Genomic DNA, 22,881 nt, shown 5'->3' with positions numbered 1-22,881 from the left:
AAAACAAGGCAAACATTAGGTTGTTCACGTTGAATTCACAGCAGAGTAGTTCAAAGTAGACTTAAATGCTGCAAAGTGAATACACAGTAGATCCTGCACTGTGGGAATCATAGGGTATAATTATAGATATGGTTGAAAACAACAATGAATCATCCAGTTCCCATGTAACCTGAGCAGAAAGGCATTCATAAACAGGGACACTGTGTCACATTCCCAAAGCAAAAACCTATTTGAAAAACAAACAAACAAACAAAAAAAAACAATAAAAAAAAAAAAAAAAAAAATCAGTGTTTAAATGATGTATGGGAAATGAAACTAGGGGTGAAGGCCAGAAGCATTTTGACATTTTTTCCACCCTGGTTTGGTCCTAATGTAGAATCAGAGTTTTGGTTAACAGGTTCTGGTATTCTTGGGTCAGTTATCAGTAGAAGAGGACGCGGCGCACTTTGTATCGGCAAAGCACTTCAAATGAAAATTGATTGTTCTCAAACTGCTTATATTTGAATAACTTTTAGAGGCTAGAGGATGTACAATAACAGAGAATTTCATAAAACAAAAATAACAGCTGGAGAATTTTGTCTCTCTTATCTCCTGACCACTAAGATCCATCTTGTGACCCCATCTAGGGATATAAGCCCTTTTGGTGACACTGCTGCTCTCTATCTGTATAGCCATCTGTTACCCAGGCATACTATGAAGACTCATGCAAAGATAAAAATTATAATGCTACACTATAAATGTCTACACACACAAATCAAACGATTATTCTAAGGGGTAACAAACCCGACATTACCAGTAAATATCCCTCTTCCCTCTTCTCTCTCTCTCTCGCTTTCCCTTTTTTCATCATCTATATCTACCATTTATTCCTCTCTCCTTTATTCCCTCCCCCAATCCCCAGTGGTTCATGAGATATTTAATAAAACTCCATGGTGAGGGGGGAATCTGAAACAAACAGAGACATCTATCCAGATACAGTTGGTTATTATTTGCACTGTGTGCGTGTGTGCGCGCAACCCTGTACCCCAGAGACAGTAAATCCAAACAGTCATATAGGGGTCTCGCCTTGTGCTATCAGTAGCAGTAAAGGTCTCTATAACATCACCTTATCAAACCCAACCCCCAACCCCCAACCCCCAACACACACACACACACACACACACACTCACACACAAACCAAGTCCCTGTTGCCTTGATTCGCAGATTGAGGGAGGAATGAAAGGGAGGAGAGGTTGGTTTACATACCTACATTACAGTTTCTCAGCTCTGTGTCATAAATCGTAAAGCAGAGGGAGGTAAAGAACAGTGGACAGAGGGTAGGTTGCTTTATTAGAGAAAGTGAGACAGAGGACAGAAATTGGTGAAGAGAGGTGAAAGAGAGGCAGAGGAAACTCTTAAAGCTCTCTTCTCACTTCCTTTGTAAAGTTTTCCTTTTAGGAGGGAACAGAAAATGAGGCTGAGGGGAGGGGCAGAAATGATATGAGAGGGTGAATGTGTCCCATTTAACATGTAATAAAGCAGAACAGATTACGTGCTCACTCCCTCTCACTGTCCATCTCCCTCCTTGAGGTGTACGTATATCATTTAATACAATCCCCTCTTTCAAATCCCGCTGAACAAGTCAGCACATTTCCATGGAGGGGACATATTCCGATGGGTTTATGGCTACGGCTTCATTCTTCAAAGAGCATATTGACTGCAAGCAGGGGGGATGCATTGAGATCGATGTTGGGATTTTCATACAGTGTGCATGTGTTGTGCCAAAAGAGGGTGCGAGAAACGGTATCAGTCCATTTATCAAAACAACTCCGATTGACCATGACTACCATCTGCTGTAACAACGTAGAGATGTGCACTAAAACGACATTCATAGATCTCAGTTAAGGATACAACATGCTTCGATAGTTGAACCAAGTGTGAGACACATCTGGAAACATGTACGCTCATCTGTCATAATTTGAGATACATTACCACTTTGAAAAAAAGACAAAGAGAAGCAAATACAAAGATGCCCAAAGGGACCAGCAAGCATACTGACAAACACAAAGACACTGGATGCAGGGGCCAAGAGGACACTGTCCACTCTAGTACTGGATAGAATTAAACTGTCCCATGCAAAAAGAAGTGTTGATTGTACAAAAATGACTGTAGAGGATTGTTACCTCCGCTAAGGAGGTTATGTTTCACCTGTGTCTGCTTTTTGGTTTGTTTGTTGGTTTGTCTGTCAGCAGGATTACACAAAAAGTACTGAACTGATTTGCACCGAACTTGGCTGAGGGAAGGGGCATGGGCCAGGGAAGAACCCATTCAATTTTGGGAGCAGATCCAGATCATTTATGATATACTTGAATTTTTTTCTTTTATGTCAGGTGTGTGTTGTTTGACATTGGCCTTGGCGGAGGTCTGCACTCTACTATAGTTTTCACTCTAACTGCAATAAGAGCACTGCCTACTAATTATCTAGCACACTAGATCTAGTACAGCGGTGGACAAAAGGTATGCAAAAAAGGAATGTGTGCAGTGTAGGAGTGCTAATCAGTCCTCATCAGTGAACTGTAAAATGTGTGTTTCTCTACTGTAACTCTGAGTATCAATTAAAAAATATGTACTTTTTTTCAAACCAACACCTCAGAGGCTTGGGGGTTAAGACACCAACCACGAACCGCAACAGCTGCGATTCCAATCCTGTGAACCTTTGTTGCATATCTCTCTCCCTTGCTTCCTGTCATCTTTCTACTGGTGCTATCTAATAAATTCATAAAATGCCCAAAAAATTAGAGAGATTACTACTCTTAAGCTTGAGTATTCTACATTACTCAGGCTTTAGACAAAGATGTCATGTCAAAATGTATTCCCGCTTGGTTTTTAACAACAAAAGAATATTCATGCAGTTGATTCTGGGGAGTTGATGCCTTGCCGTTTTATAGGATTTTTCTGTGTTTATAAGCAACCCTGTACTAAAAGTAGCCATTTGTTCTGTTTTCACATGACTGATAATGCTGTTATCATTCTAGTATGATTAAAAAGCATTTGATCAAGAACAGGAAGAAGCTATTTTATGGTCTGATTTAGGTTTCACACATGTTGCTAGAAATCATCGTACCTCATATCTAACCCCTTTTTTTTTTTACCCAAACACAAGCAACACATACTGTAGCTCCATCGACCGTATGGATTACCCTAGCCTGCCAACAGATTGAGTTCCCAATCACCACATTGTCTATTTATCATCATTTGGGTCCACTTAGGGGTTAATAGGGTTAAGGGGTGGGTGCCGGCTCCTCCTTAAAAAGCCCTCATGTTCTCTCTAGTTAAGGCAGGCGTCAGTATCAAGGGGGGTAAATAAATATAAATGATCCAGTTAAGGAGAAAAATGATAGACATTTTGCTCACGCTGCTTTTTAAAAGCAGACCTGAGTGACCCCCTGCAGTGAAATCCATCAGCATGGCTAAGAGACTGAATGAGAGAGAAAAAGAGAGAGAGAGAGAGAGAGGGGTAGGAATGGACAGAGAGAGAGAGACAAAAATCAAGAAAAGTGTGACAGATAAAGACTGCCAAAGAATGGAGAGAGAGTGTATGGGTGAATGTGGGAGGCAAAAGCAGATAACAACAAAGGGGGAATGAGTGAGCGAGATTTAAATTAAGACAGAAAACACTGTTCCTAAGTGAGCAGTGAGGGAGACAAAGAAGGATGCGTGAGTGAGAGAAAAAAGAAAGGGAGTACGTGTCCTTTCTGACCCCTCTTTATATGTACATAATCTTATAAGACTCGTGTCTGGCCTCATACAGAAGACACGTTTGAGACATTTCACAAATGTAGGTTGAAACATGCACCTGAAATATGTTCACTGGTTGAGTGACCTTTATTTATAAGAGATGCCTTAAAATGACAAGGTTCACTCAAAACGATGAGGGCTAGTGTTTTGTGAATGGTAAATATGCGTTACATACGGTACTCTCTGCATATCCAGCAAATTTTTTCTCTGTTCCATCTTTGATGTCACTGTAGTGTTCACTATATGAAAAAAAATCCCATTTAATACATGTGTAGCAAATCTTGCGAGCCGATGGACGAAGTTTTCGGGCAACCTCAGATGTCTTACGCAGAAGCATTTATTGAAGCTTGATGCATCAAGGAGAAAAGAAAGCAGTGCAAGTTAACAAGTGTAATGCAACCCACTTCTGAAGGCTGTCCCTGGCAGGGCTTATTTGAACCAGAATAGACTCACTTGGCCCTTACTACGTCTCCAAATAAAGTTATTCTTCATCGAACCACATCACCTACATGCATGTGAGAAGATTCTACTGGGTACCTAATAATAAACATTAACCCCCGTTAAGGTTACCTTACATATTACATATAATATATATAATACTTAGGTGCTTGAGTGGAAGACTTAAGACCCTGATGGCCATAATCTTGTGACTGTCCTCGGCTGTAGGCTCTGTTATCATATTGTTAAGGGTCTAAGCGACGACCTTGGTTGCTATAGTAACTGCCAATGAAGAGTGCCCCAGCTGGGTTTCTTATCAGTGTCTTCTTCAGCCAAGCTAGAGACAGACACTAAACTATGGTTTATAATAAGTGACGTGTGAGTGACCTATGGAAATAGTACTTGACTTAATGAGAGATAAAAATCCTTCGCAATACAAAAAAGCGATAAAAGTCCCGTGAATTGTGTGTGCTTTTTACTGCCAGCACCGTGGAGCTCTATAGGCCAAAAGAAGAGCTTTTAAAGCTGTTATTGACTTCTGTCTCCTCAGCTGGCCACCATCTTGTCCCTGTGCCTGGGTTGCCTAGCTACACAATTGTGGTTCACCCTCACCTGACAGAGGGGTCAAAGCGCTGCTCAGTCTCTCCTACCTTGCCAACTACTTCACTGAAAAACACCTCTATGAAAACAACTGAAGTACTTGGCCATAACGTCCCTGCTAAATTAATTCCTGTTATTTTTCATAATTAAAAGTGATGCTGTGGTGTGGTGCTGTTTGGCGCAATTAAACATCAATAAATCATTACTTCATTAATTTTGGGAGATCAGTATTATTCCCTTAAACAAACAGGAGCCCTGCCAAGAAAACGAAAAAGCCTCTACCTGCCTCTACACCTTATTTACATTTTGTAGCAGCCGGTTGGATTTTGCAGGAAACCTGCTGGATTTCCTCCAGTACATTCCTTTTCAGTAATGTGAAAGATAAGACAAATGCACAATGCAATAGTCCTGCAATGCTTTGGTGCAGGGCTGTTGTGTTGGATTGCATTAGATTGCATGGGATTACCCAATTTTGTGTCCATAAACTTGTGACAAGAAGTAACGGTGTGTAGAAAACTAAGGAATTGAGGAAACGAAGTCTTAAACCTAAGTGATACTATTGGCGATAAACCTGACCATAGTCTTTGTTTACTGTAATTATACCAAAGTATCACAATTAATTTGACAATGTTAAAAAAAAATTGCTACACTGAAGACTTTTAACAAGCAGCAACTTCATTACTAAGGAGTTTGCTGGTGATATTGCGCAATGTATTAATGTAGATTAAAAAAATTAATAAATATATAAAACGCAGATGAAGGGTTGTTGAAGTTGTTTATTTCCAAAATGTTTATGGTTATAAGGGGCTGAAAGAGGGATGAGTGGGCTCTACTTTCTCCCACATGGAATGGAGGAGAAGACAGACTGTCAGGTGTGTTCTCTACACCAAGGTAGTACAGCATACACAAGAGAAACAATGAGCCATTTACATTCAACAAGTTTTGCTCCACGCCTCCTCATTCCACCTTTGCGTGGGTGTGCAGAGAGACGGAGCGAGGACAGTGGGGGCTGTTATTGTCAACTGGATTCAATTTTTTAAAAATGTATTCAAAAGAGCTAAAAAAAATAAACAACAGGCAAAGGGAGTGAGTGTGTAGCCTGAGGGAAGAGAGGAGTGACAGTGGAGTGACAGACAAAAATGAGATCTTATCCTTTATGGCCAACTGTATAGGGGGAAATGGAAAATGCTTGCCCTAGACACAGGCATACACACAACACAAAGGTGTAAAAATACACTGCCTTTTCTGATCTTTTGAGAAATGTCACTATCAATACAGAAAACTTGGACAGGAGTCGAAGTTTTTGAGACTTCAGAGGGGGGATGGAGACATTAGGAGATGATAGTCTCAATCCTTAAGTATTACGCAGCCTTGTCAGACCCACCAATTCACCAGTACGTGATGTCTCTCCGTCCCATCTCAATTCTGCAGGGACCCTGGATAAACACAGAGTGACCGGCTTTGACAAAGAAGCCCAAAAGCCCACCAAAGGTTAGCAGTGACAGGAGGGCTTAGGACTGCGCCCACAGTTCTTTCATTCCTCATTTCAACTTTTCGCATTATCTCACATCCATCATTTTCCTCCATGCCTGTCAGCTCGCATCTCAAACTAAAGCCCCATTGGGTCACTGCAGCCTGTCCAGACATCACGCACACATGCACACACGCGCTAATGCGTATGTCCACGTACACATCCGTAGACACGCGAGCACACTCAAATGCATTTCATCCTGACATACAAAAGCACACGCATACATATGCATGCATACATACATGTAGTGCAGTAGAAGGTCACACATTCAGAGCTGGACAGTGTGATAATGCATCGGACTTGGATAAACAACTAGTGGTGACCATGGCAGCATATAAATCAGGTGCAGAGAAAGATAGCTTCCTTTCCAGACAACTGGGAACTCTTATCTACAGTCAGTGTCACAGGGAAAGGGAATAAAAGCTTTGGTCTTATGTGTGCGTGTGTGTCTAACATACTGTGTTATTACATTATCTGTTACATGTTGTTGTGTATTTACGCACTTTTGGCAGAACTGTACACCAAATGTCTTTTGTCTCGGTCTTTGAGAGCAGGGAGATACCCTACAGTTGTACATGACTCATAGCAACAACTGCAGACACTAGAGGGCCTCTTTACGGTTTTAGCAGTATTTTTTCATACTCACTTCAGACAATATTGTACTGGTGCCCATATTTTTTTTGGGAAACGTTTACAAAAGCATGATGTAGAAATTCTTAGGATATTTATATTGCTCTGGCTTTATGCATAAAATTATACCTGTACGAACGAATTTACATATATATGCGGTTGTGTGTGTGTGTGTGTGTGTGTGTGTGTGTGTGTGTGTGTGTGTCCGTGCGTGCGTGTGTTTTGTGAGTGTATGACTGTATATGTGTGGATGTAATGAGGTCACACTGATGCAGCAGTGTTCCAGTTGGGAGAGTTCCATCATGCTCAGAAAACTCAGGTGGGAATACTGCAGGAGAGCGGTGGGGAACCGCACACCTACGCAAAAAAAAAAAAAAAAACTACACACATACACAAACTCATATTGAACAAAGACACACACACACACACACCCTTCCTTCCCTGTAGTACCTACCTATCTCTTTAATTTATTTCGTTCAACATTGCCAAGGAAATTGACCGCACTGTACCACTGCTGCTGTAGGAATAGAACATGCGCACTGGCTACCTGCTGAAACCTATTTGGAAACTACTTGGTTAACTTGAATATATCACATGACATAAATTTCAATTTCCGTGTAATTTTCTCTTTTTTTTTTGCTACCAACAATCTCTCTTCCCGATCCATTCACTTTTACTACATATCCTGTTTCAACCCAAAGTAATTATTTCCCATGTTGACTATTATAGAGGATCAACCCAAAGAACCTGCATAAGAACAGGTGCTGCATATAGCTGTGACACAAACATTCCTCCCAAATCTCATCCACCCTTGAGACCTTATTTTTCTGTCTTGTTCCGACCAAAATGTCACAAAGTATTAACATCTTGATCCTAAAGATATCCCACAAATTCCCTACCGATCTAATGTCATATGCACATGGCAAACGCAAACCAACCAGAAGTCCTCATTAAATCTTTCAAAAGCATATATACAGATGTTATAACCCTTGACAGACAACCTCTTCTGGTCCCACACATCTTCTCCTTTACTATAATAAACCATACACTAGTATCAGCCCTAACATTAATCAGTCCCTAGAGTACTATCACTCTCTTTACAGCTGCACTGACATGAGCTGGATTGGGGAAATTAAGACGTTCTAATAAGAAAGATGTCATCTCCCACACTTTATAACATCCTCACATTAACATATCAAATGTTAATTCTATCAAGTATGGATAAGACCTCTGCTTTGCTTTCTTTTTTTTTTTTTTTTTTTTAAATCCGTGGGGGACATTTTCAAATTTGAGGAAATCAAAAGCCTGTGTGAGACAAAAAATATATCCTCCCTTTATACAACAGATGCCACAGATAGCATTTATCTCTGTAGGGTATCTGTCATGAGAGAGAGCTTTGAGGAAAGGCACAGATATTATGTTCACAAAAGATGTTCAAGATATGAGTGCATACAAACATACACCATCACACATGAACTCGCACACATGAACAAAGATGGGCCAAAAACGCCCTGTTAAATCCAATTAACCTTCTGCTCTGATCCCCTCAATGCATCCCTGCTGCCTGTCTTGTAAGACCAGACCTTCCCGCCATTTCATTAGCACAGACACACACAAACATATGCACAGATACTCCCCCTCCTCTACCTTTCCACCACTGTAATCCAGTCACAACCCTGCTAACGCACCTCCTATAATCCAATCCGCCAATCACTGTTCTCTGTGCAAAGGTCCATGTCACATGACTACCCGCACGTTAGCCCAACATTCACTTGCAGTTAGCACTGCCATTTGGCACTAATGATATTTCAGTTTTTTTTTTCTTTAATGTGATTTGTAAAGTCTCAGCTCCGGCTTCCACCAGTCTAGTGTTTAACCCCCAGTGGACTAGGCTAATCACTTTCCAGCATTTCTGAGGGAGACAATGATCCCAGTGTTAGCGCTGGCTAATGACAAGCTAACACAATTAGCCTAGCGTCCCTGGAGGAGAGCTCAGAGCCAGAGCCCATTCTTGCCCCACCTCCTGCAAGTTCCTCATCCACTTTCCTTACATTACTATGGAGCCTAATGGCCTCTTATTAAGAAAACAGATGGAACACGGATGGGGAGGGATACGGCATCTTCTTGAGTTACATGTATGTGTCAGATATGTGCTACATCAATGATGACTTGGATGTAAGAGCTTCAATTAAGTAATCATTCTTTCACTGCAAGGTGTGGTTGCAAGATTGGTAGAACTTGCACTATTAGACAAAAAAGAAGATTTGTCTACACTATTTGAAAGCCGATGTGGAATTCTTTTCTGCAGCACAGAGGTTATCTTTTGTGTCTTGATATTATAAAGCTGCTACAAATTATTTAATAATCCTGTTTGACCAAAGTCTGGTTGAAGATAAAGTTTTACACAATAAATGATACTCCTCTAACACTGAAATATTAAAAGAGCACAAGAAAAGCCCTGTCAGATATCATCAACATGCCATCAGGCTTATCAGTGAACCGCATTGTTGTCATCAGCTAATGGGCCGGGCTAATGTGGTTCTGATTGAAAGACGTAGGTTAAAATGTGGCTGGCATAATTCAACAGTGTATTCGGCTGTCAGTCCACATGGACTTCTTATCTGTTGTGGAAGCATAATTTTTAACTTTATCTTTCTTCTCGTAACAGCACACATGAAGCTTACCAAGCTCCAAGATCGTGAACCCACTGTGCGTGAGAATAAGAGACTTTTTGTAAACAAATCATTTTTAAAAAGAGAGCAATAATGAAAAAATCCTATTTATGCACTTAACACTAAGAAAAGGCTATAAATTACTTAGAGATAATCTAAAGTCTTTGATCTACCTTGGATTAATTGTTTGAACTTACTTGAACTTGGCATTCACTTGGTCTGCAGCTTTATGGTAGTTCTCTGTGGTGACCTTATAGAACTGAGCACTCTGCAAAGAGAAAGAGAGAGACAGACAGAACAACCAGTGAGAGAAATTTATGAAAATGCAATTGCAGTCTCATATGTAAAAAAGTCCATCCAATTCATTCACATTTTCCCTCCTCTCAGGTTGAAGCCATTTAGGCCGATAGAAAACATTTCAGCAGTGTGACACCTCCTAACAGTTTAGATCTTATATAATCCTACCTACAGCGCAGCCGAGCCTACATCTGCCATTACTCAAACTTCATTAAAACTTGATTGAGATAAATATTAAGGGCAGTGGCCTATTGCCAGTTGGGTTTATTGTCCACAAAACTGAGGCTCTCTCTGTACTGTATTTAGGTTGTAAGATTTCTCTGTTTTTATATTATGTTGTTTTGAGCGTGTGCACGTACTACATTTTTTCCTTTTTGTTTGAGGGCGTGAATCAGGGGTATCTGTGTGTGTATGTTTGCGTTGTACTGATCCTCTCACAGAAAGATTGCTGTAATAACAGCCAGCAATCCTGTAAGGACAGAGGGGTGCTAGTCAACAACGTACACACCACTGGTCATAATTCCCTGGTGACCCATAGCAAGTGAACCCATAGCAAGGCCACTCAACCTGAATTACCTCTTCAAACACACCCATATAACCCAGCCACTACACCATTTATACTACTCTAGGAAGATATGTTTTGTAAGCCCTCAGTGGCTGTTATGCACATTTATGATCAAATGGTGAGAGGTTGTAAAGCCTGATGGATGGCTTGATTGAGTCATATGAGGTTTCAGGACATAATGAGCAAATTGCTACCACTGCCAATGTCTTCAGATTAAGAACACATTAATAATACTTACACTTGCACATAAAAACAATAATTTACCAAATATGATTGTAATTTTGACGACATCAGTCAAATTAGAAATTTTGGGCCATTCTCTGTTGGATTGTTAAGGGACACAATCAACCTAGTACTGTGTAATGCAATGCATGATATATTATCTTATCTACTGGAAACCAAAAACTTTATTTTTCATTAATTATAGTATAAGAAATGTAATAAATGTAAGCCTCTTGGTCCTATCTGCCCTAACTTAACCTCCTTGCCGGGAAGACATTCATCATAGTTCAGAAAAGATCAATAGGAATGAACTGCGCTGCTGAAAAGATCAATAGTCATGTGTTTTGGAGCTAAAAGAAGATGGGACATGACAACGCGGACAAAAGGTCTGATACAGATTTGAGTCCTCTTCATTTGGATGGACATTCATACAGAGGGTTTGCAGGATTTAGAGTCCTTCACTTTTTCACATTGTGCAGTTACAGACATAATTTGTTCTCCTTAACACAAAACCACATTTTAGATATACAAATAGCATATATAGTATATACTTCTTAGCTATGATGTATGTACTGTACCGAAACAAATAACTACCTTATCTAAGTACGTTTTTAGGACTTTTGCCACAATACTTTTATAGATACATTCTGTATCCTTTTATCAATCTTGAAGTGTCCAAGTGTGTCAAATTTAATTCACTGGAAATGACTTATGTCTATGTAATGTCCCATGAGTTAAAATTTAGTCATGAAGTCCAAGAAACCCTCCTTACATACTCAGGCATCATTTTACAGAGGGGTATAAGTGACTGTTAAAGAGAATTATTTTTGAATAATTTCAAATATTGAAAGAAAAAAAAAAAATTCACTTTATCATCACTGGAAAGTGTGCACATTGCAAAAATATCCTGTGGGACAAAAAAGATCCTGCATGAAATGTACAAAAAAAATTAAAGGGTAAAGGGCCTGAATACTTTGCCGACCATCTGCATTTGTCCCTCAGGTAGACATTAGTTTGTATGTAAAAGACAGTAAAAGAGCATTCCCAAAGTTTAAGAGTTAACTTGTAAGCTCATGCTGTATCGGTGCCCTCTTGGCCTTGAATCAAGTGGGTTTCAGTGTAGATAAAGAAACAGTCAAGAGCTAAGGAAAAGGACTTAAGAGAGAAGCTTATTCACAGATTTAAAAAAAAAAAAAAAAAAAACTAAAAAGAGATTTTGGGGGCTGCTAAAGGGAAAAAAATAAGACTTCTCCTGGGTGCCGAGATTGAGCCATTGGAAGAGAAAGAGGGAGACAGACAGGGCTGGATTTGGGTGTCTGTCTGGAATACTAAGTATAAGGTAATAATACCTACCTAAATGGCAGAGCTGGCACTAATCAGCGCACTAATCCACCTGGGACTACAAAAGGCCATGTGTGACAATGATTGCGGGGCCACTTACAATACACGTACACACACACAAACAATGCACATGTATTCACGCACACACCTACACTAACAAGGTACTAACAAACACAGCACGTGTGGACATGCTGCCAAAAGCCTCTACACGTGTCATGGAGGCTGGATATCTAGATATAAACAGTGCCACACACACACACACACACACACACACACACACACACACACACACACACACACACACACACACACACACACACACACACACACACACACACACACACACACACACAAAAGGTTCACCACCAGACAGAGAATAGTGTAATTTGTGTGATTACTGAGTGGTCTCAAATTGTGATTTCCTGCTGTTGCCCCAACTGATTAAGAGTTAGCCCTGACCTTTTCTTAGCCCTGAGACTTGCCCAGAAAAGAGAGACCACGCTTGGTTTGGTTGAACATTCTTCCCTTGACCAAAATTTAAAAAAATTTATATTATAATGTGTATATCTCCATGTGCAGTCAAGTATTTACCAGATTAAATAAAACTGTTTCGGTTTATTTTTCATTCTATTTACTTTATTTGCTTTCCACCAGGTTTTTAGCTCATTTGAAGTCAAACAAAATGCTGATGGGGGGTGTCAAAGACAAATTAAGTCATTACTGCTAATGCACTGCAGCGATATGGAGAAGATGGAAGCTGCACCCCAACAAGGGCTCCGGCTCAGTTTAGAGAAAAAGCCTCCAATTTTTTATAAATAAAACAAACAACTCCCTGTACTGATGGCTTCTTTCTCTTATCTGCTGCTGAGCAGGAGGGCCAAAATGGGAAGAAGCCACACCATGGGTAACATTACAGTTCTGCAGCGCTAAAGAAAATTAGACTTCTGTGGTATGACTCAGTGCAACTTGCTCATAAAGAGAGCAAAGAGGCTGGTAAACTATTATTGAGCGTATCTTATATGCAGAATTGACTGAGCCTTTAAAGTTTTGCCGTAAGGGGCAACACAACAACCCAGGGTGGAGATGCACAGATAAGACAGCCAGAACTATCCATGTTTGCCATGAAGGTGGATAACCACCTAAAAAGGACCTATTTTTAGCTAAGGGTAACTAATTCTGTCAACCATCACCGCTAACCATGTGTTCACACAGAATGCAAGGCAAATATTAGAGATTGCGACTGCAACAAAGTTAACAGAAAGATGCAAATTCACCCGGGGAGGCACAACCTGACAAAAAGACTCATCGGAACTAGTTCAAATTTGCTCTTATTCATGGACTTCATAATTGTACATCATAAACATACGGAGACAAGAGGAAAATTGAGAGAGACTGGAGGAAAGTAACAGAAAGAACTGGAGTTTGTGGTGTGTTCTGCAATCAGTTAGAGGCTGACCTCAACACGCAGACACACTGCCACACCCAGTGTGTGCCATACTAGCTAGCTGGCAGTTCTGCCGACAAATTCGCGCAAATGACGCAAGGCAAAAATTTGCGATGCTGTGTTTCTGAAGATACAATGCAGCTCACAGATTAACACATTATATCTTGTTTGTTTAATCTGTACAAAAAACAACCTGTAAAAAATGTCAGATTGTGCTTCACTATGGGTTATATGCCAGACAACGTCTTGGCTAGGCGCAGTCACTTCCTGGAGTCTCTGCTGGTTGCCTGGCTGCCAGTTGTGCTGCTCATCCAATACAATGTCCAATACGATTATCATCACTTGCATCAACATCTCTGATTAAGTTTGAACAAAAACTAAGCCCTATAAGTGACAATTCCAAAAGTTGTGTCTCAGCATTCATTATTTTGAATAATGAACGTGCTGCTCTGCTGTTGTGAAATCACCATTCCTTGAAAAGACTTCCCATGAAACCCCTGTGAACCCCATCATGCGGCTATAACAGCAAACAGTCTCAGACACAATAATTCAACACTGCAGAACACTATCATGTCTCCTTTTCGGATTACTGTGTCTCCAGTTGTACAACTAGCAAAGCCAGAGAGCCTACACATTGATCGCTTTTCTAATTTTTGAATTTTAATTTTAAAAACACATCAAGCAAAAATGCACTTAAAAGTTTAGCTCCAGTCTCTAGAAAGAGAGACAGAGAGCAAAAGATTGAGAGGGAGAGGGATACTGAGAAGACACACAGGGGGAGAGATGAAGTTAGCAAGTCTGAGGCAGAGGCATAGATAGAGAGTTAGAAGCCATTACTGTTTTTTTTGCTCTTTCCCCTGTATTTCTTCCTTTCACAGTGCTGTGAAACTTTGCTATGAGATGGCAATTGCTGCCGTGATTGTCCTCCATGGGAGACAAGAAAAATCCAATTTCATTGATATACAAGGTGAAAAGAAAGATAGAAAAAAGAGGGGGAAAAGTCCCTTCAGAAAAAAAATTAAATTGAGGCATGGAGAAAGAAACACCACTTGAAAGAAAAGCTGAAAAAGGGAGAGATATAGAGAGACAGATGTTACGGGGGGGAGGGTTGGAAAGAGACGTGGAAAAAAAAAAAGAAAAAAAAACATGGGCACGTTGATTGTTAAATATGAGATTGTTTTACAGCAGAGCAGGTATTGAGTGAAAATGTAATAAATATATAGATATTGTTTTCAGGGGCTATTTGGTAGCTGTGGCCCGGGTGAGCGGCAGCAGCAGAGGCAGCAGGCTGAGCTGTCTGGGAGCCTGGTGATGGCCTGTCACTGGAAGCCTCTCTGATGAATGGCCATGTTGGATTGGAACAGACGTGTAATATATATCAGACTTATATTCTCTCTCTCTCTCTTGCACTCTTTTGGTTCCTCTGTCTCTTTCTGGTGGTGTGCAAGATGCTGGGGGAATGATGAGGTAAAAAGGAAGAACGCAGAGCAGATGGAGGGAGGGCGAAGACTGTGATGGCAGATAATATTAAACTGGCAGGACACTCAAACTGTGATCAAATTTGGTGTGTTCTCACTCGAAAAATGAAGGGTTTGCAACCAAAGAGAAGCACGGCATTGGGGTTTGATAGCTACAGTGTGTGCAGACTGGTTAGAGGAACTACAGCTTTGTTCACCACCCACCAATACACTGTCACTCATGACTGCTCAACAGTGTCATATAATTGATTCTGGGTCACACATTCTTCCTTTTTCTTCCCTAAAAATTATACAAGTTTAATAATTTACTTTATCTTTGCTCATAAAGGTTTATTACACGGACATACCTTATTTCAACTGCCTCACTTTGGGTAGAGACTACAGAGCATGGTGTGCCACATCAACCAGTTTCTTTTCACACACCATCACTCACATGAACTTTCAAATCAGCCGCGTGCCCACTCAAATCATATCCTGTGCACTAACTCTGCAGTACCAAATCATCTCACTGTACTCACACATATCACCGTTTAATACAGACATGGTGCAAAAGCATGTAAATAACAGGGCTGCAACTAACAATTTTCATTACTTTTAATTATTTTCCTATTAATGGTTTATTCAATTAGTCTGTGAGGGAACGTAGGGAAACAATACCCCTGACAACTACCCAGATCCCAAGGGAGAGTCTTCACATGCTTTGTTTTGGCTAACATACAGTGTACAACCAAAAGTTATTAAATTTACATTGATTTCAACCAATAAAGCAGCAAATCCTCATGTCTGAGAATCTGGAACCAGAGAAAGGTTGTTTTTTTTTCCTTGTCTAAGTCTAAGCAGACTGTATATGCTATATATATACTGTTTCCATCCAAAGATGCACATAAGCCACCGTTTTAGAGAAACCTATTAAATAATCCATACAATATTTATCCCAGCATTCTTTGCACTGTCATGCACTCTTGCACTGGTTGCATATCTGTGTTATGTGGAGCACAGGAACATGCAGACCAAAACCCTTAAAACCAGTATGCATTAATAATTTTACCAGTATCCGTTTTTGTTTGTAGCTGTTTTATAGCTATGTTCATACTTACTTGCCTGTATGTAACCTATAGCATATGTTCATGATTTCTCATTTTTGTTTAGTTCCATGTTTGTTTTTGTATCTTCCTGTAAATTTTTTCTCCGTACTGTCTTTATGTATTGAGCAGTTTCATCTGGTATTGATGCTATTGACCATGCAGGAGTTAAAGTGAGTACGCAAGAACAGAACATGCCAAAATTGATTTTGTTTGGCCGGGCTCGCGCTGGGTGTGGGGAACAAGGAGCGAAGAGAGGCTGGACTGACTGCCGAATGGGGCACAGTGGCCAGACCAAGAAAAAGGAGTGTTATTAGCACAGTCCAAACAATCTGCACCCCCTATGGAGTCCCAGGACGCTTTCTGCACAGTAGGGCAACATGCAATATGCCCACAACTGATCCTCTGTTAGACACAGGCTCAAACACTGTCACACAAAACGCACACATGGTCGCCACTTCTGTTGTGTTTTGTATCCACAGGCTATAAATCCCGATAGAATCATTTGCAAATTGAAATGTTGGGGTTGTGTGCAGATTTTGTGGATAAAGTGGTTTGGAAATATAAGTAATTTATCATTTTATTCTTGTGCATAAATCAATACATAAATCAGTGTACATTTTCACAGACCCTTCTCCCGTGTCTCACATTTCCAGTTTCTCACACTCACCTTAAATTTTTTTTACTATTCAGTGATGGGTTTTAGTGGTCTTTCAACCTTTTCTCATTTTTTAATCATTCAGTTGACATTTTATCATTTTACCACTCTTTTGTCTTCTTTCTTCTACTCTTGTCTTTTTCTTGTTCTTATCATCTATCACTCACTCACAAATGTCACTTTATAATAATTTTTTCTGATACCTTCTCAGCTGGAATCTTTTTAACTTCAATTTGTCTCCACCTGTCCTGTCTTTTTCTATCTTGCCTTCTCTTGTGTTGAATCTGTAGTTTCTCTTTTTTCTTTAGCTTCTGTCTTCAATACAGTATCTCTTTCCTTGTTGTCTGTCCATTTCCGTCTCTCCTCCCTCTCTCTCTCTCAGCCTTCTGTTTCTCTGAGGTGTGAAGGTGATTTGTTGACACTTTGATCTAAGGAATATTGACCAGAGGCCAACATGGCTGATGGATGGCCAGCGCCTGGAGTCGATAATGCCTGCGTTAGTTGGGACTCATCATTTCTACCATCAGCGCTCACATTTTCTTCTATACAGTACGATACAGTACGATACAGTAGAACTACGCAGTCCAAAGATGGAACAAGCTGAGCTGAGGAATTGAAAGAGTGAAGCTCAACTGTACAGCTGGATCTGGGAAAGTTCAATGCAACAAGGGGGCATACCTGCATCTCATAGTATTTCAACATTATTAGGTCTTTTGCCAAGCCATCAATATACTAAAGAAATTTTGAAAAAAAGGGGTAGTTGTTTTCTTTGCAAATAATCCATCAATTAATTTATACCTTCCCCTGACAACAGTAAATGGCCTCCTCTCCACTACCCAACCAAAATTATACAGACCAATGCACTTTCAATTACTGACAGAAGTCCACTACCACTCAATACCCACTGGTTTGGCTTTCGAGTTCATCCTCAGTGGAGGAAGGAAATTGTGCAAGCTTTACCGACCCAAAGAGGGAATGTCTTGCACATAATGGGAACTAACAAATCCACACCAAAAATATTAAATAAGCATGGTTATTGTAACAGTGGATGATTACAGTTGTGATGCTTGTTTAATCAGCTAAGAAAAACATTAAGAAATGGAGAAAAACAAAAGTATATTTAAAGAAAATTCGTTACTCATGATGTGCGCACATGCATGGGTAAGTATACACAAGATAAGACATCATCTTTTCACCCAGAATTCACATTTGAGCCATTTGGCTGTCACTATAAAGGCCACCCTCCAAAGGGGAGAAAACTTCTTCCCAGCATGTAGGTGTCATTTCAAGCACATTAAACAGGACACTGTATCCTTCCTTAGACACCCTTATGATTTGAGAACAGCATGAGGGCATCCTTTTTAACACACTTTAACAGGGCATTTGACCTGGTCCCCTGCCTTGCAGGCATTTTCGCACTGGGACCAGCATGGAGCTGCCATGTGAAAGGGGCTAAGCACGGCAGCTGACCCTTGTCCCCCTCCATAGGACACTGGTTTGACAATGAACATCAGGGTAGTGTCATTTTCAGGGACAGGAGGACACACACAGAGATGAATGAGATGAAACCCTTTATCCTTTAGGCGGAGGAATGGAGGGTGGAAATTAAAGAAAAAAAAGGGAGCAAAAGAGCAGCAGAGAGACAATTTCAGAGGGGCACTGAAAAAGAGAGAGAGATTGAGAGAGAGAGATACAAACCACACTGGGGGAAAGCATGCAGATATAAGTTGAAGGATGAAAACAAAAACAGTGGGCCAGTCTGATGAAGAGAAGGAATAAATGCAACTGTATTTGGGCTGAGCTCCACGGTGACCGAGCTCACTGCTCATGATGGCTGAATTGTGTGCATTAATCTGTGTGTTCTTGTTTGTGTGTACACTGGCATGTGGGTTTCTGCGTGCACTTTGTGACTGCATCATATATTAATAGAGGTGTGTTATCAAAACTTTCCCCCGGGTAAAAACTAAAGCTGCAGAGTGTGATGTATATTCTTAAAAACAGCAATGATCTTGCTTGGTGACTGTATAATGCAGCATTTACTTTTTACTTTGCCTTCTGTTATAAAAGAAAGATTTTAAAATGTGCTGAGATCTGCATCACCCCATTCTTAAGATCATCACCCTGTCAGGTCGTATAGATTTCTGATTTACCTTTCAAGACATCTGAAGAGAGAAAACAAGTTTTAAATCCATTAAGTTTGTTTCTCCATTTTTGTCTGAGAAATAAGCTCAGTGAACTAAAGCCATAATGACTAAAAGTGACACTATGAAAGCAGATTATTGTAAGATGAATAAGACATCATCATTGTATTTATGCAACGAATGGTAGAGCCCAGTTTTGTGAGTTGGGTTATACATTTATATTACCTAAGTCCATTTTTGAGGTTGGTGTATGGCGCAAACATTTTCTTACCCTCTCCTCCAGCCGGGCCACCTGCTCTCTGTAGAAAGCATCCTGCATCTTTAAGTCTGCTTCTCTGGCCTCTAGCTGCTTGGCCTAAACACACACACGAACACACACACACACACACGAACACACACGAACACACACACACACACACACACACACACACACACACACACACACACACACACACACAAAACCATGTATGTGTACAACAGACAGCATACACACATGCACACACAGAACAGAAGAAAAACCATTATTATTTGCACAGTGGAGCATTACTAATTTTGACAAACCAATCAAAAAACACTTTCATACACAAGTATACATACACACGAAAGAAACCAACATTGGAGACTCTCACAAGTGTGTATAAAGCAGCGACACATTACAACACAACAAAGATAGAGGCCTTTTGTTTGTTGGCATGGATACACCAAACTGTGAAACAACATGAGAATGTGTGTGTTGTGCCCGAAAGCATATACCAGAGTTTTTTCATGTATGGGAATATGTGCACATTCTGCTTAATGCACAGAAAATACACAGGTACTGTATGAGCTCTTTTGTCCTCTTGTGTTCAGTCTTCAGCTAAACCACTATCAGGCCAAGAGGATAACATCAGTTCACAGTGCGAACGAGCACCACAGTCAGGCGTATATATTTAGCTAGCATACCTATCTCCACTGTCCTCCACTCTACTGTGACCTTCACTAGACGTACGGCTGACTCTCTGGGTCATATACAGGACAGTTAAGACCTGGATGTATCTGCTCTCAGAGGAAAAAAAAAAAAACACTTCGACAGAGGGCCATTGATCCAAATCGAAATGGAATTATGCATTGAGATTTTATTAATAGTGATACATCGTGACACAGAATTGTGTCATTCAAAACCGCAGTCAACTTAGGGACCAAACCGAGAACATTTTGTTTTATTGTTCCCTTCTGTTAATAGGTCTTCAGAAACAAGTTGAAGTCGCCACTTCATTTATAATTCTACAAAGCATTTGAAGCAAGAGAGCTGTATATAAATAAATAAATAAATAAAAAAATAAAAAAAAATCATCAAAATATGGAGCAGCTGAAATACCTGCTGGAAAGAAAAATGTGACATGTCAAAGAAGCTGAAAGGGGAAAGAAATCCTTGACTCTATCATGCAGAAACTATGAGTCTTGGAGAAGGTAAAGGCCTCTAGACTTACCTTCCATCCAATCTCCTGAATAAGAGGGGCATTGAAAGAAAACAAGAGAGAGAAAAAATGAGAAAAAAATGTAAAGAGGCACTGATTCATCCATGAACTTCTTCATAGTGACATTTGTAAAGGTTTAGTATTCAGAGACTAGGGGTGACTGGCTACCACAATGTTCTGCTTGAATACTCACATTTCATCCTCTCATCTCCTCACTCACTGGCATATACACACACCATTGCATACATACACAATAAATGTATTGTATACTGTATAACCATAAACCATGCTCACTGTTCTTGCACAGTTAGGTGAATTTAAACTCAAAAACACACACACACACACACACACACACACACACACACACACACACACACACACACACACACACACACACACACACACACACACACACACACACACGACCAAACTGCTGAGGACTGCCCCATGGAAAGCGGCCATGCAGATAGAGCTTTGAAGCTTTTGCTTTAAGCACTATAGGATGCTGAAGGAGACAGAGAAAGAATATGAACAAATTACAATGTATAGAGGGGGGAAAAAAAAAAAAAATTGCATTACCCCATCCAATCGCTACTACACTGATAACCATCTGTGTTCGGCTCAATGCAATAGAGCTGCTCAAGGCACGCTCTATGCATTGTGATGAGTGGCGAGGAGTGTCACCGATGGGCTGTCCTCGCATGAGATGATTGGGGGAAATTTCAAAGTCAAGGGGATGCTCCAAGCTAACAAACAAGACAGAAACCTAACAACCAACACGGGCGCGCGCACTCTTGCACACATACATGTTATGTCATCTCCAGAGCCTGATAAAGGGGGAAAAAAAAAAACCCCTTCAAAGCAGCACTCTATCACATTCCCGACAACACTCAGCAAAGCAACACCATGACCAGGTTGCTGCTGTCTCTGCTGTCCTCAGCACAATCTAACATTAGCCACTCTTACTTATGCGGTCGGACGACTGTCTCCATTGTGTCCCTTTACAAGTCTGAAGTGCTATTGCGTGGCCGGTGTTATACAAAAGCTATCGCTGCCTGCACTTCATGATGAAATCAAGTTGGACTTAAACCTACATAAATTATAGTGCTGGGTGAATGTACCCTGAAGTACACCCTCAAAAGTATGCCGTAAGTACACTAGAAGTAGCACTATTATGAGCTTTAAATGCATTATCGATTCCAAGCACGCAATCAGGGCTACTAGGACAGATTGGCAAAGTTTTTGAGAGACTGGATTAGATTGGTTGAGGTGCCAAAAAACTGTCTCCCACCAACAGCTCAATTTAGAAGGGATGATGGAATGAAGGGAAACACAGAGGAGAGGATTTGCAGGGGGTTGTGTACTGTCACAATTGTATCCAAACTCAATGTTACGCTGATAGGTGGCAACTAAAGAGTTTCGTTTTGCAGACAAAGACAAAAGATGCACACAGACGCTGAGACACAAATACCGGCTCAGACACTGATCTGAAATGCACACATCATCACATACACACATGCACACACTCACGCCAGCCGGAGCAGCTGTACCCACAGAGAGCGGGTGGAGAGATAAATGTGTGCTGAAGGCGAGACTAAAGGGGTCATTAAAAGAAGAGATGTTGTGACAGAAATGTGCACCCAGGGATTTTCTTTTTTGCTCACTTTTGTGTGTGTGTGTGTGTGTGTGTCTTTGCGTACATGCACCCGTGCATGTGTTCAATTTCCATGCAAGCAGGTTGGCCCTCCTCTTTGACGACACACACAGGCCCAGACACACACACTATGTCAGGATTACTTCCGACTGATTAACCCCATTCAGCAGACTTTAAAGATAATCTAATCATACTAAAGGCCAAACAATGGGACAGACTTCACCACTGCCCATACACCTTTTGTTCCCCTAATGAAGAGGCGGTCGCGGGTGGAGGAGGAGAGCTGGGATAAGGGTGGGGGGAGGAAGAGGAAGAGAAGGGCAGAATTAGAAAAGAAAATGGAGGTGAACTTGAGAGTGGAAAGAACAAAGAGATAAGAGACAAAGGAGTGGACAATAAAAGGTGATTTATCATTGGAGCTGTCAAGAATGGAGAACTGGCTGTTAGATGGGAAATGGAGCCCGGGACAAGTGTGTCTCTATAACTTTAGAAAGAAGTTAAAGAGAGGAAATTATCACAAAGTACATAAAGGAAGGAGAAGTTAAGTAGAGGAAATAGGGGACCACCTGATAGTTTCCAGCTTTGAAATCGATATCTCCCAGACAATGATTACTTTAGTGGAAGTAAAGAATGACTGTCAATCACTCACATGATGAGCACATGAATAATACAGTGTTTTCCTCATTTTACAAGCAATCTTTAAATCTTTGCAAGTCCAGAAGATGGTGTGATTCATTTAGGCTGATTCACTCGTTGTAATTCAGCCTCTTACTTTCTCTAAGTTTCCTGTGCAGCAACCCTTGACATATGGGAAAAAAAAAAAAAATACGCCAATAAAAATACAAACACTCACAACGATACCCTCCCAGAGGGTGAGTCAAAAAACTACCATTT

The 22,881-nt window shown here is 40.6% G+C and overlaps 1 protein-coding gene across 3 annotated transcripts in view; it reads right to left on the bottom strand.

Moving 5' to 3' along the window:
• chchd3a (coiled-coil-helix-coiled-coil-helix domain containing 3a) overlaps positions 1 to 22,881 on the bottom strand; it is a 67,532-nt gene that overhangs the window by 8,060 nt on the left and 36,591 nt on the right. For all 3 annotated transcript variants that reach the window (XM_040151470.1, XM_040151478.1, XM_040151488.1), the window contains 2 exons: positions 19,148 to 19,231; positions 9,846 to 9,916 (listed from right to left, as the gene is read on the bottom strand). In XM_040151470.1, coding sequence (XP_040007404.1) covers positions 9,846 to 9,916; positions 19,148 to 19,231 — 155 coding nt within the window. The remainder of the gene's footprint in view (positions 1 to 9,845; positions 9,917 to 19,147; positions 19,232 to 22,881) is intronic.

The sequence above is a fragment of the Xiphias gladius genome, chromosome 2, assembly GCF_016859285.1.
Source record: "Xiphias gladius isolate SHS-SW01 ecotype Sanya breed wild chromosome 2, ASM1685928v1, whole genome shotgun sequence".
Classification (NCBI taxonomy): Eukaryota; Metazoa; Chordata; class Actinopteri; order Istiophoriformes; family Xiphiidae; genus Xiphias; species Xiphias gladius.
Note: the sequence above shows the minus strand (reverse complement) of the source record. Positions and strands in the feature narration are given on the sequence as shown.